The sequence below is a fragment of the Arabidopsis thaliana genome (assembly GCF_000001735.4).
Source record: "Arabidopsis thaliana chromosome 1 sequence".
Classification (NCBI taxonomy): Eukaryota; Viridiplantae; Streptophyta; class Magnoliopsida; order Brassicales; family Brassicaceae; genus Arabidopsis; species Arabidopsis thaliana.
Window position 1 is genome coordinate 8067834 of NC_003070.9, and position 11344 is coordinate 8079177.

An 11344-nucleotide genomic window follows, 5' to 3' on the forward strand; every position below is an offset into this window, starting at 1 on the left:
AGGGTAAATTAGTAATTAACTACAGGAGCTTCATATTAGGTTGGAAAACCCTAAATATGCCGCTTATAACAGACCTGAGCTTAAGCTGTGGTGGCGCCTCCAGAGTCTGGTAAAAGAGCTTAATCCTCCTCTCGCGATCTTTCTCGGCATCCAAAAATGGTACGATTATCGTTCTTCAACTCTTGTCTGGTTCTCCAATTGCTCGTGCTTCATTTTGCGTATCGCTCGTTTTTCATTGCTGGTTTTGGGATTGGAGTTTTAAGCTCAAATGTTTTTTGTATTCCCTTACACGATTTGCGACTGACGGATCTGTTTTTTTTTTTTCGTATTCGTGTGTGTGTAGTCTCTAGTTGCGAACGAGGAGTTTCAGCATATTCTGCGTGTGCTCAATACTAATGTCGATGGGAAGCAAAAAATTATGTTTGCTTTGACCTCAATCAAGGGTATTGGAAGGCGATTGGCTAACATTGTGTGCAAGAAGGCTGATGTTGACATGAACAAGAGGTTTGTTTCTTAGCTTGGTTCTTAATACTTTCAGTTACTTAGGAATTCTATGGATAAGGATTATGAATCTTGCGAGGTTTTGGATGTTAGTAGAAAATGTAGCTCTTTGACTAGAATTGTACCTGCTCGATCTGGTTTGATTGATTTCTAGGAAATCAGATATTTAGGTTTTCTTTGCACATAGAACTTCTCTAGATTGATATTCTTGAAGAAGTTTGGTCTAGTGTGTGTTTTTAAATGTTTTTTCCTTTGCTGGTATATTCAGGGCTGGAGAACTAAGTGCTGCTGAGATTGATAACCTCATGACAATCGTTGCTAACCCTCGCCAGTTCAAGATCCCAGACTGGTTTCTTAACAGACAAAAGGATTACAAGGATGGGAAATACTCCCAAGTTGTTTCCAATGCTCTTGACATGAAGTTGAGAGATGATCTTGAGCGTCTCAAGAAGATCAGGTAACAAACAACACATACAGACACTCTCCTCTGTAGTTTTTAGATACCATGTTAATAGTATAATGATGCCCATCATAACTTTCTATATGGAAGAAGCTAAGTACACAACTCTTGTGTTAAATCATGTATACACTCATTTTCGGCAACAAAACCTAATCTGTAGTGTAATGATTTACTGATGCATCCTTTGTTTCTCTCTTGTTGTTCTGATAATCGATATAGAACTTTGTTTGTACTGACTGAGATTGTCACTGTAATGTAAACAGAAACCATCGTGGTCTGAGGCACTACTGGGGTCTCCGTGTACGTGGACAGCACACCAAAACCACCGGACGCCGTGGAAAGACTGTTGGTGTTTCCAAGAAGCGTTAAAAAGAGTTTGAGCTTGGTTCAATGGCTTTGTTTTGTTTTTTTTGTATTGTTGTTTTTTGCAGAAGAGATAGTTTAAGAGATGTTGTTTCATCAAAAGACGGTCTTAGCTTTTACAATATATAATTGAATCCAAAAACTAGTCTCTATTTATTACATTCTCTTCTCTCAAAATCTGCTTTAAACAAAGTTAATAATAGCACACTCCTCCATACGCAAGAATTATATAATTAGAGAAAACTTTTAAGTGTCACAAGCGGCTGTCTCTATAATGCGCAAATACATCGTTATCAGTTTTAATCACTATCAGTAACTTTACTGAACTTAATTGATCATTTTAATTTTTCATGTTACTCTCTCCTTCTTCTTCACTTGTTCTCTTTCTCATCGCCTCTTGATTCACGCGAACGAGAAAGCGACGATCGTAACCACCGGCGCTGACCAAAAAGTAATCGATTCTCTTCCCGAGCTGATCTCTCAGGTGCGTGAATTCACTTTTTTTTTTTTCGATTTTTCCCGAGAAAAAAATCCAGCAAAGAGTAGTAGCGATGAAGAAGACGAGGTTTGAATTGAGATTCGTATTCTTTCGGTGGCTTGAAGTAGCTTATGCATGTTTAAACTCTTGTTCAGTTGTTTGCTCATGATTCGAAAATGGCTTTGTAGATCTTCTAATATAATCTCTTCTCTTTATCAATTCACTAGTGTTCTATATCTGAAGAAATTTACGGCTACAGATCCAATCTCATTTCGTTTCGTTACACTATCTCTACTAAGATTTTGTTTTTTGTTTTTTTTCCCTCTTTTTTTGCGTTTTAGATCTCCTCCATGATTGAAGTTGATCCATGCTTTTGAGTTTAAGTGATTTATTTAAGATCCTCTAAACTTTTTTTTCTTCACTTAGTGGTGGTTCCAGTCAATTTAGCAAGTAAGATGTTGTATGTGTCAATGCTATAACTGTGAATTTTCAGCTATTGTAGTTTGATTTTTGTCTTTGTTAGCTTCAGGTGTCTTGAATCTGAATCTGTGGCTATATTTGGTGCTCGGTGGTGAGCAGGAAGGGAGGGGGATATTGTCAGGGTTTTAATGTACGTCAGATGAATAGAGCAACTAATGTTACTGGCAGTAGAAGGAGGGGGTTTATTCTCAGCGTCCGCGTCTGGGTATAGTAAGGGATTGACCCTTCTTTTCTCTGGTGATAAAGACGTAGATAGGCCCATGAGAGTTGTCCCGTGGAATCACTACCAGGTGGTTGACCAAGAGCCTGAGGCTGACCCTGTTCTTCAGCTGGATTCTATTAAGAACCGAGTTTCCCGCGGTTGCGCTGCTTCCTTCAGTTGTTTTGGTGGCGCTTCCGCGGGACTTGAGACCCCTTCTCCTCTTAAAGTTGAACCTGTGCAGCAGCAGCATCGTGAAATATCATCACCAGAGTCTGTTGTTGTTGTTTCTGAAAAGGGTAAAGACCAAATAAGTGAAGCTGATAATGGCAGCAGCAAAGAAGCTTTCAAACTCTCGTTGAGGAGTAGCTTGAAGAGGCCCTCTGTTGCGGAATCACGCTCTCTAGAAGATATAAAAGAATACGAGACGTTGAGTGTGGATGGTAGCGATCTCACTGGTGACATGGCAAGGCGGAAAGTTCAGTGGCCTGATGCTTGTGGTAGTGAACTCACTCAAGTTAGAGAATTTGAGCCGAGGTACGTGTGATATGTTTTCCTCTTATTGAGTTGCTTAAATCCCAATACGAGTTAATTTAAGTAGATCCATTGTTTTATGCCAATAGGATCCTTGTTGTGAATCTTGAGCTTGTATAATTAGATCCATTGTTTTATGCAAATAGGAATGTTAGTCTTGAGCTTTAACCCCTATTGCTCAAAATGGATATCCTTTAATTCATTTAGATTTCAGAGTTTCACATGTGCGTAGTGCCCGGCAAACTCACTACATATATATATTCTTTGTTACACATCATGGTTTTGTAGAGACATTTAGCTGTGTTTCCTTTTCTTTGTGATCCTCCCACGGTTTGTTATTAACTTCCAAGAAACAAACTTGATTTTGGTTGCAGTGAGATGGGATTATCAGATGAAGAATGGGAGGTAGGACGACAAAGAACATGTTCGTGTGTGATCATGTAAATTCAGAAATCATCGGTATCACTCTTTACTCATGTCTTGTGTGCATTGCTCATATATTTAAAGTGTATCTGTTATTACAAAAGTTCTCTTCAAGGTTTTGGCTTGTACATTATTCCCTTTGTTTTGAGTGGCAACTTGTTCCGGGTTTCTGTTTTCTAAAAACGATAAGACAACATCCAAATCGATGCAAAGTGGAAGAGAGTGGCAATAACTCTTGTTCTTGTAACGCTCTCAACCACATTACGTACGTGTACAACAAAACTAGAATGCTTATATAACTAGTCCACTAACTGCAAAGCGAATCTGCAATGGTTTCGCAACGATCCACCATGTTCGTTAGTTCTATCGTTCACATTGTCCTTAAGGAACTGATCAATCATGTAAACATTTAATGGACTTTACAAAGAATCTTGAGTCCTCTGTTGTATTAATTGTTTACCAATTACCAGCTTCCATAGCGTTTCTGGTTGCAAGTACTTAACCATCTTGGAGGCGTAAACAGTTTTGCCAGAGAAAGTTGATAATCCATCTGATTCTAATGACAACATAGGGGTTAAAACGTAAAATTAAAAACAATAGGGAAACATTATAGAATATAGATAAACTTCAGGGATCAAAATGAAAGAATACAAGACAGAGAAATCTACCGTCTCTTCTTCAAACCAAACCCAGAACCTCCGTCCGACCAATTCCGGTGCAGCTAAGAACCAGAGATAGAGAGATAGAGATGCGGAGGATCAATTCACTGTACGGAAGAATTGGTCTCCTAAAACGAGTACCCGAGAAATCTACGAAGCAAGCTCATACATTTCTCGCATCTCTCTCCTTCTCTACGGAAGGTGCTTATGGCGGTGACGGTGAGTTTCAGCAGAACAGCTCCAAAGTCAAGATCTTTGACCGAGACCTCAAGCGAATACATGTGTAGTGTTCGAATTCATCTTACATTTGCCTCTCTCTCTTATTATTAATCCAGATTTCGAGTTCTTATAATTTGTGTGTTCGATTGATTTGCAGCGTGATCGAGCGGCGTGGCTTTCTCGCCAAAAAAACGATTCTTTTGTTGACGCTGTTGCAGATAATCTACTTGATCGCTTAGAGGTACTCTTTTGTTTGATGCATGCTCGCCATTGAGAGAGCAATTTAGCTTCTCTTGGGGCTAAATTTCTCGATTTCAATCAAGCTTAGTAAATATTGTTTTTGCTCTTTCTTAAGGATTGTAAGAAGAGTTTTCCCACTGCATTTTGTTTGGGAGGATCTCTTGGTGCTGTTAAGAGATTACTACGTGGTCGCGGTTAGTTTATCTCTCTCTTGACTGTTCTGGTTCTGCATTTTGAGTGTTGTTGATGATGATTTTTGGCTTTGTTGCACAGGTGGGATTGAGAAGCTTATCATGATGGATACTTCATATGACATGATTAAGTCATGTAGAGATGCTCAAGACGATTCACTCGATAACTCCATTGAAACCTCTTACTTTGTTGGTGATGAAGAGTTTCTGCCAGTCAAAGAGAGGTAACAAGGACGTTATTGTAAAACCTGTTTTTCTTTGTTTTTTTCCCCTTGCTGCGACTCACTAGAGTTCTATTACCTACTAATATCTTGTCAAATATGTTGTATGTGAAGTTCGGTTGATTTGATCATTAGTTCGTTGGGGCTTCACTGGACAAATGATCTTCCTGGATCCATGATACAGGTTTTCTCGTTTTCGTTGCTTTTTGTTGGTGTATGTGAATTGGTTTGTCCTATGAGAAAATATTTATAATGTGTTGGTTTTGGATTGTAATAACTGCAGTGCAAGCTAGCACTGAAGCCGGATGGCTTATTTTTAGCAGCAATTCTTGGTGGAGAAACCTTAAAGTTTGTCCTCTCTTTCATTTCAAATCAATACTCAATGTAGAGTCTCTTATTCCATATCATGTTTCTGATTAGCCTTTACGTATTGAAATTATTTACAAGGGAGCTGAGAATAGCATGCACTTTGGCTCACATGGAGCGGGAAGGAGGGATTAGTCCTCGGCTATCACCTTTGGCACAGGTGTGTGTGAATATCTTAGCAAGATCAAGTTGATTTCTAGTACTGAGGTGAAAGAACATGGCTTCTCTTTTCTTTTTCAGGTTAGGGACGCAGGGAATCTGTTGACCAGGGCGGGTTTTAGTCTTCCTGGTGTTGATGTTGATGAATATGTAGTTAAATACAAGAGAGGTAAACTGTTCCACTTTTTTCCTACTTCATCGTTTGCAACAACGTGTATCTTCCAAGAATTATTTCTGATTTGCCTTCTCGTTTATATCTTTCTACTCAGCGATGGATCTTATAGAGCATCTTCGTGCGATGGGTGAAACCAATGCTCTTCTCGAGAGAAACAAGATTTTGAATCGTGAAACTGCTGTTGCCACGGCAGCCATATATGACTCCATGTTTGCCACAGAGGACGGCACTATACCCGCTACTTTTCAGGTCTGTCCATAATAGTTCAGAACTAACTCAACAGTGAAAAAAACCCATAACCTAGCTTCATTATTCAAGTTGTTTTGCTACAATCCATGATTAAAACAATTTTATGCTAAATACTACAAGTGAAATTAACAACATTTGAGGCCTAAAGTATATATCGTTTGGCATTCTTGTGTAGGTGATTTACATGACAGGATGGAGAGAACATTCGTCTCACCCGCAGGCCAAACGAAGAGGTTCAGCCACCGTATCCTTCACGGATCTCCAAAAGCAATTTGGCGGACAATCTTGATGGAATGATTGAAGAAGAGAAACATTCAATAAGCAGAGACTTTACAAATGACACTTGAGAGAGAAATCAGTGACTTAAGCTATAAGGTACTTGGAGGAACTCTTGTAGATTTGTCGGAGTCTTTCACTGGGCGAAAGCATCACAATTAGGACGCCTGCTTTCGCCCATGTATTTCGTATCGAATAATAGCTGATCAGAAACATATTTGTATTTTACAAAAATATTACGAATACTTAAAAATCTCAATCTTCAATCACGAAACATGATCTCGCGCTAGGTTTCTTGAATAGATTTGTATACAATGGACCAAACTTCACTAAATCAGTGAAACAAACATTAATCAAAACCTTATAATGTATATTCACAACCATTTGATTGTTTCTCTGTGGTACCTAATCTTGTTTTGAGTAAGATTTTAGCACCACACCTGTTTTGATTATGGTACAAAATCTTACTCAAAAGAAGATCAAACGTGATCATGACCGTCGAGATAAATCAAACGTGATCGTGGCCGCCCAGATAATCATACACTGAAATATTCAACGGCTCCACTTGATCAGCTCCATTCTCGTAATACGTCGTCGTATCTCCGCATCCAGAGTTCACGCTGGTACTGTGGACGATTCCGGCGTCAATGGCCATGCCGGCGTTAGAAGCAGCTTGCTGGATAGATCTCGGAGAAGTTCTGGAAACGAGTGAAGGATTAAGCAAATGAGGGAAATTGAGAGATTCTAAAGAATCAGGTTGGTGTAAACAGAAGAAAGCAACGTCGTGTGCTACGGCGGCACCTTCTGCTGTTGAGAATGAACCTAACCAGAGACGGTCACGAGTTCCCGGAACTCTAATCTCTGATACCCATTTGCCCCATTTCCGACGACGGATTCCTTTGTACTTTGACTGACTTTCACCGGTGGATTCTCTGTAATCCATTTTTTGTTGTTGTATGATGATCGATGTGAAGAAGAAGAAGAAGAAGAAGAGACTTTTGAGTGTTGTTTATGTTTGAATATGAAGATACAAAGACTATTTATACGTTGAAGTTTAGTGAAAGTCAAAATATTATATAATATTTTTTAATATGAATCAAGAATGAGAATGAAGTTGACCAATTATAAAACTAGTTAATTCTCGAGGAAAAAATCAACTGGTCAAAGTATGACCCATTTTTTTAGTGGTACCAATTTGACATGTGCCTGACTAGTCGATTTTTTTTTCTTTCAAGTTGTAACTTTTTTTTTTGCTGTGTCTAACAGTAAATTCAATGTATTTAGAAAGTAAGAGTCATTTCTATAAAACAAGTGGTATATATACCGTTCTGTTTGGTTTCAAAATAAATGATATTTTTTGTTTTTTTAAAATAGAAAATTAATCTTTATTTTTTGTTGTTGTTGCTTTGGTATATCATAGTTAGGTTACCTTAATTTATAGGTTTTTCATTTTTTTTTATATGAAAAAGTCTTAAGTCGAAATCTAGAATTTTATACTACTATATATCCTCTATTTCGTTTCATAAAAATCTGTAAAATAGGTGATGACATAATAGTATAGAGAAAAGCAGTGAAAAACACAAAAGTCGATTCAAACTCCACCGATGAAGAATGTGAAAACGTCGTCGTCGATGGTTAAACCACGTGGGATAAAGAAAGACTTTCTTTGCCTTTTTTGGTTACAAATTGCGTCATGCGTGACATGAGCACCGTCTAAAGGGGGTCCTTTATTTTTGGCATTTGACCAAAGATCTGTAATGACTTAATGATTCTCCACGGACAACACACAGACACAACAGCCCAAACTAACTGGAAAAAGTTATTTTTTGTCTTCTTCTGTGTCTGCTGACTCATGTACATGGTTGTCAAATTTTAGTTCACACACAACCACATCCAAAACACGAATCATCCACGGAGAAACCCAGTCTCATAATGTATTTAATGTGTTTTCATCCTTCGGATGCATAACCAATTCTTTGTAGTTGATACTTGATTAGGTTTTTCTCGACACTGACATTTGGGAGTTGATTGTGATGTGATACACCGTCTTATCATAGTCACCGACTCATTTAGAAGAAACCTCAAAGGTAACTTGGTAAGTTACGATTAGAGATGTTTTTAGAAACGTCTAGCAGATTATTGATATCTGACAATAAATATTCACACCTACTCGGTTGGTCTATGCGATTTTAGACAATTTAAATGTTTATAAAAACCCTAGTGTATCAGTATATATAAAATCAATATTAATGAAATAATGCAATTAATAAATTACTTATTATAAGTTCTTATAAAAAAAATACTAGTGACCTCATTTTGTAATATCAAAAACTGGTGCCAACTTCATCTAACACGATTTATTTAACCTTGGTAATATTTTGAAAAAACCATAAATTTATAAAGTTGTTACAGTCAGATTTTAGTGGGCTAAAATGGGTTACAATTGCAATGGGTCTGGAAGTGGACAAATCTAAACAAGCGGCCCAAATCATCTGAGCACATGCCAGAACATTGAATAAATGTCAAAAAGGAGTCTCTTTCTACATAACCTTCACGCGCGGCTACTCCTACTTTCGCTTCGTCCGGTTCCGTCGATACTGTCTCCGAATCACTGTCTTCTTTCCTTTTTCTTCCTACATGACATCTGTCTTATCTCTTTTATGTTTCTCTAGATGTACTTATACTTCCATGTTTCGTCTGTATACGGTATGTTTCGCTCACCACATGTTCGATGAAATTCCTCAACGAAACTTTTTTTTTATCTTTCTCACCTTTCTTCCTTTGACTTTCAGACGGAGAAGCAAAATTGCTTGAACTTTCGCTTTGATGGATCAAACTAGTCTTGGAACAATAATCAAAATCCATTCGTTGCCATCATATGCAGCTTACTGTATATGCCGTCTTCTCCTTCTCGCTCTATACTCAGAGGTCTCACTGTATCCGAAATTTGCAAGTTTATTCCTCAATCGTGGAAACAGCTGCCGAGACCCATCTCAGAAACTTCCAAAACCCATGATGATGAATCAGTTCCACAAGTGCTTTTCAATTCATTTAGACATTGCATTTCCCATGGTCAATTATATGAAGCTTTCAGAACTTTCTCTCTACTTCGCTACCAGTCTGGTTCTCATGAATTCGTTTTGTATTCATCAGCTTCTCTTCTATCTACATGTGTGGGTTTTAATGAGTTTGTTCCTGGCCAGCAACTTCATGCTCATTGTATCTCGTCGGGTTTGGAGTTTGACTCTGTTTTGGTCCCAAAGTTGGTCACTTTCTACTCTGCTTTTAATCTCCTTGACGAAGCTCAGACCATTACTGAGAACTCTGAGATTTTGCATCCCTTGCCGTGGAATGTGCTCATCGGTTCGTATATTAGGAACAAAAGGTTTCAGGAGTCTGTTTCTGTTTACAAGCGAATGATGAGTAAAGGAATTAGAGCGGATGAATTTACTTACCCGTCTGTTATCAAGGCTTGTGCAGCATTACTGGATTTTGCATATGGGAGAGTTGTTCATGGCTCTATTGAGGTTAGCTCTCACAGGTGTAACTTGTATGTCTGCAACGCGTTGATATCTATGTATAAAAGATTTGGTAAAGTGGATGTTGCTCGGAGATTGTTTGACAGGATGTCTGAAAGGGATGCTGTCTCATGGAATGCAATAATCAACTGTTATACTTCAGAAGAAAAGTTAGGGGAAGCTTTTAAGCTTCTTGATAGAATGTATCTCTCTGGTGTCGAAGCGAGTATTGTAACTTGGAACACAATAGCTGGAGGTTGTTTGGAGGCAGGAAATTACATAGGGGCTTTGAATTGTGTTGTTGGGATGAGAAATTGCAATGTAAGAATAGGTTCTGTAGCTATGATTAATGGTTTAAAGGCATGCTCACACATTGGAGCGTTAAAGTGGGGGAAAGTATTTCATTGCCTTGTGATCCGTAGTTGTAGTTTTTCCCATGATATTGACAATGTTCGGAATTCGTTGATCACAATGTACTCAAGATGCAGTGATCTTAGGCACGCGTTTATAGTGTTTCAGCAGGTTGAAGCAAATAGTTTGAGTACATGGAATTCTATCATTTCCGGTTTTGCATACAACGAGAGATCAGAAGAAACCTCTTTCCTGCTCAAGGAGATGTTGCTCTCTGGATTTCACCCAAATCACATTACGCTTGCTAGCATTCTCCCTCTTTTTGCTCGGGTGGGAAACCTGCAACATGGGAAAGAGTTTCACTGCTACATCCTGAGACGCCAAAGCTACAAGGACTGTTTAATCCTGTGGAACTCCCTTGTCGATATGTATGCAAAATCCGGTGAAATCATAGCTGCAAAGCGAGTATTTGATTCGATGAGGAAGAGGGACAAAGTGACATACACTTCTTTGATCGATGGATATGGCAGGCTGGGTAAAGGAGAAGTCGCATTGGCATGGTTCAAGGATATGGACAGATCCGGTATCAAACCTGATCATGTAACTATGGTTGCAGTTTTATCAGCTTGCAGCCATTCCAATTTAGTGCGTGAAGGACACTGGTTGTTTACGAAGATGGAGCATGTGTTTGGTATACGCCTTCGCCTTGAACACTATTCTTGTATGGTTGATCTTTATTGCAGAGCAGGTTACCTGGATAAAGCCAGAGATATATTCCATACAATACCTTACGAGCCATCAAGTGCTATGTGTGCTACTCTACTGAAAGCGTGCCTCATCCACGGGAACACAAACATTGGGGAGTGGGCTGCAGATAAGTTACTACTAGAAACAAAGCCAGAACACTTAGGTCACTATATGTTGCTTGCAGATATGTATGCAGTAACTGGTTCTTGGAGCAAGCTTGTAACGGTGAAGACTTTACTGAGTGACTTGGGCGTGCAAAAGGCTCATGAGTTTGCTTTGATGGAAACAGATTCGGAGTTAGATGGAGAGAATAATAAGCCGATGAACGATGATTCTGTCATCAATCAGGAGCAAAGTTCAGATGAAGAACGTCTTGTAGAAGTAGGATAAAGAATCAAATTCTGATAGAAATATTTTATCAAACTGGAGAATCAATTTGTACATAAATCTTATATACAACAAGTTTTAATTGCATGATTTCCTGTAAACATAAGTTTACATGAACTAGGGGATGGTCCTTCGCAAGTATGAGTAA

The 11344-nt window shown here is 38.6% G+C and overlaps 5 protein-coding genes and 1 long non-coding RNA gene across 9 annotated transcripts; 5 read left to right on the forward strand and 1 right to left on the reverse strand.

Moving 5' to 3' along the window:
• The first annotated feature begins 30 nt into the window (after positions 1 to 30).
• PFL (Ribosomal protein S13/S18 family) lies at positions 31 to 1523 on the forward strand. Its single transcript, NM_102125.4, has 4 exons — positions 31 to 159; positions 344 to 504; positions 770 to 958; positions 1225 to 1523. Exons 1-4 carry the CDS (start codon positions 157 to 159, stop codon positions 1328 to 1330), a joined length of 459 nt encoding a protein of 152 aa, NP_173692.1. The 5' UTR covers positions 31 to 156; the 3' UTR covers positions 1331 to 1523.
• Positions 1524 to 1543: 20 nt separating this feature from the next.
• On the forward strand, positions 1544 to 3760 carry AT1G22790 (Low affinity potassium transport system protein). Of its 2 annotated transcripts, none has more exons than NM_001036004.3 (3): positions 1544 to 1808; positions 2332 to 3018; positions 3390 to 3760. In NM_001036004.3, exons 2-3 carry the CDS (start codon positions 2438 to 2440, stop codon positions 3457 to 3459), a joined length of 651 nt encoding a protein of 216 aa, NP_001031081.1. In that variant the 5' UTR covers positions 1544 to 1808; positions 2332 to 2437; the 3' UTR covers positions 3460 to 3760. The 2 variants fall into 2 exon arrangements, with proteins under 2 accessions (NP_001031081.1, NP_564181.1); NM_102126.3 differs by having other exon boundaries at positions 1556 to 1808; positions 2326 to 3018; positions 3390 to 3729.
• A 195-nt stretch (positions 3761 to 3955) lies between these two features.
• Positions 3956 to 6524, forward strand: AT1G22800 (S-adenosyl-L-methionine-dependent methyltransferases superfamily protein). Of its 2 annotated transcripts, none has more exons than NM_102127.4 (10): positions 3956 to 4378; positions 4474 to 4557; positions 4672 to 4750; positions 4830 to 4971; positions 5083 to 5152; positions 5252 to 5316; positions 5416 to 5494; positions 5575 to 5662; positions 5763 to 5917; positions 6093 to 6524. In NM_102127.4, exons 1-10 carry the CDS (start codon positions 4187 to 4189, stop codon positions 6204 to 6206), a joined length of 1068 nt encoding a protein of 355 aa, NP_173694.1. In that variant the 5' UTR covers positions 3956 to 4186; the 3' UTR covers positions 6207 to 6524. The 2 variants fall into 2 exon arrangements, 1 of the variants encoding a protein (NP_173694.1); NR_138958.1 differs by having other exon boundaries at positions 6093 to 6463.
• On the forward strand, positions 3956 to 7187 carry AT1G05767. The gene has a single exon (NR_138959.1): positions 6533 to 7187. It is a non-coding gene; the product is annotated as an other RNA (long non-coding RNA).
• AT1G22810 (Integrase-type DNA-binding superfamily protein) lies at positions 6398 to 7204 on the reverse strand. The gene has a single exon (NM_102128.3). The coding sequence runs from the start codon at positions 7134 to 7136 to the stop codon at positions 6702 to 6704; it is 435 nt and encodes a 144-aa protein (NP_173695.1). The 5' UTR covers positions 7137 to 7204; the 3' UTR covers positions 6398 to 6701.
• A 958-nt stretch (positions 7205 to 8162) lies between these two features.
• On the forward strand, positions 8163 to 11304 carry AT1G22830 (Tetratricopeptide repeat (TPR)-like superfamily protein). Of its 2 annotated transcripts, NM_102129.3 has the most exons (2): positions 8163 to 8899; positions 8986 to 11304. In NM_102129.3, exon 2 carries the CDS (start codon positions 9088 to 9090, stop codon positions 11197 to 11199), a length of 2112 nt encoding a protein of 703 aa, NP_173696.1. In that variant the 5' UTR covers positions 8163 to 8899; positions 8986 to 9087; the 3' UTR covers positions 11200 to 11304. The 2 variants fall into 2 exon arrangements, with proteins under 2 accessions (NP_173696.1, NP_001077582.1); NM_001084113.2 differs by having other exon boundaries at positions 8582 to 11283.
• The last annotated feature ends 40 nt before the right edge of the window (positions 11305 to 11344 follow it).

Coding starts and splice junctions, on each gene's coding strand:
- AT1G22800 (NM_102127.4), top strand. CDS start 4,187: ATGCGGAGGATCAATTCACTGTACGGAAGAATTGGTCTCCTAAAACGA. Junction 4,558..4,671: donor ATCTACTTGATCGCTTAGAG/GTACTCTTTTGT, acceptor CTCTTTCTTAAG/GATTGTAAGAAGAGTTTTCC. Junction 5,317..5,415: donor CTTGGTGGAGAAACCTTAAA/GTTTGTCCTCTC, acceptor ATTATTTACAAG/GGAGCTGAGAATAGCATGCA.
- AT1G22810 (NM_102128.3), bottom strand. CDS start 7,136: ATGGATTACAGAGAATCCACCGGTGAAAGTCAGTCAAAGTACAAAGGA.
- AT1G22830 (NM_102129.3), top strand. CDS start 9,088: ATGCCGTCTTCTCCTTCTCGCTCTATACTCAGAGGTCTCACTGTATCC.
- AT1G22790 (NM_001036004.3), top strand. CDS start 2,438: ATGTTACTGGCAGTAGAAGGAGGGGGTTTATTCTCAGCGTCCGCGTCT. Junction 3,019..3,389: donor GTTAGAGAATTTGAGCCGAG/GTACGTGTGATA, acceptor TTTTGGTTGCAG/TGAGATGGGATTATCAGATG.
- PFL (NM_102125.4), top strand. Junction 505..769: donor GATGTTGACATGAACAAGAG/GTTTGTTTCTTA, acceptor TGGTATATTCAG/GGCTGGAGAACTAAGTGCTG. Junction 959..1,224: donor GAGCGTCTCAAGAAGATCAG/GTAACAAACAAC, acceptor TAATGTAAACAG/AAACCATCGTGGTCTGAGGC.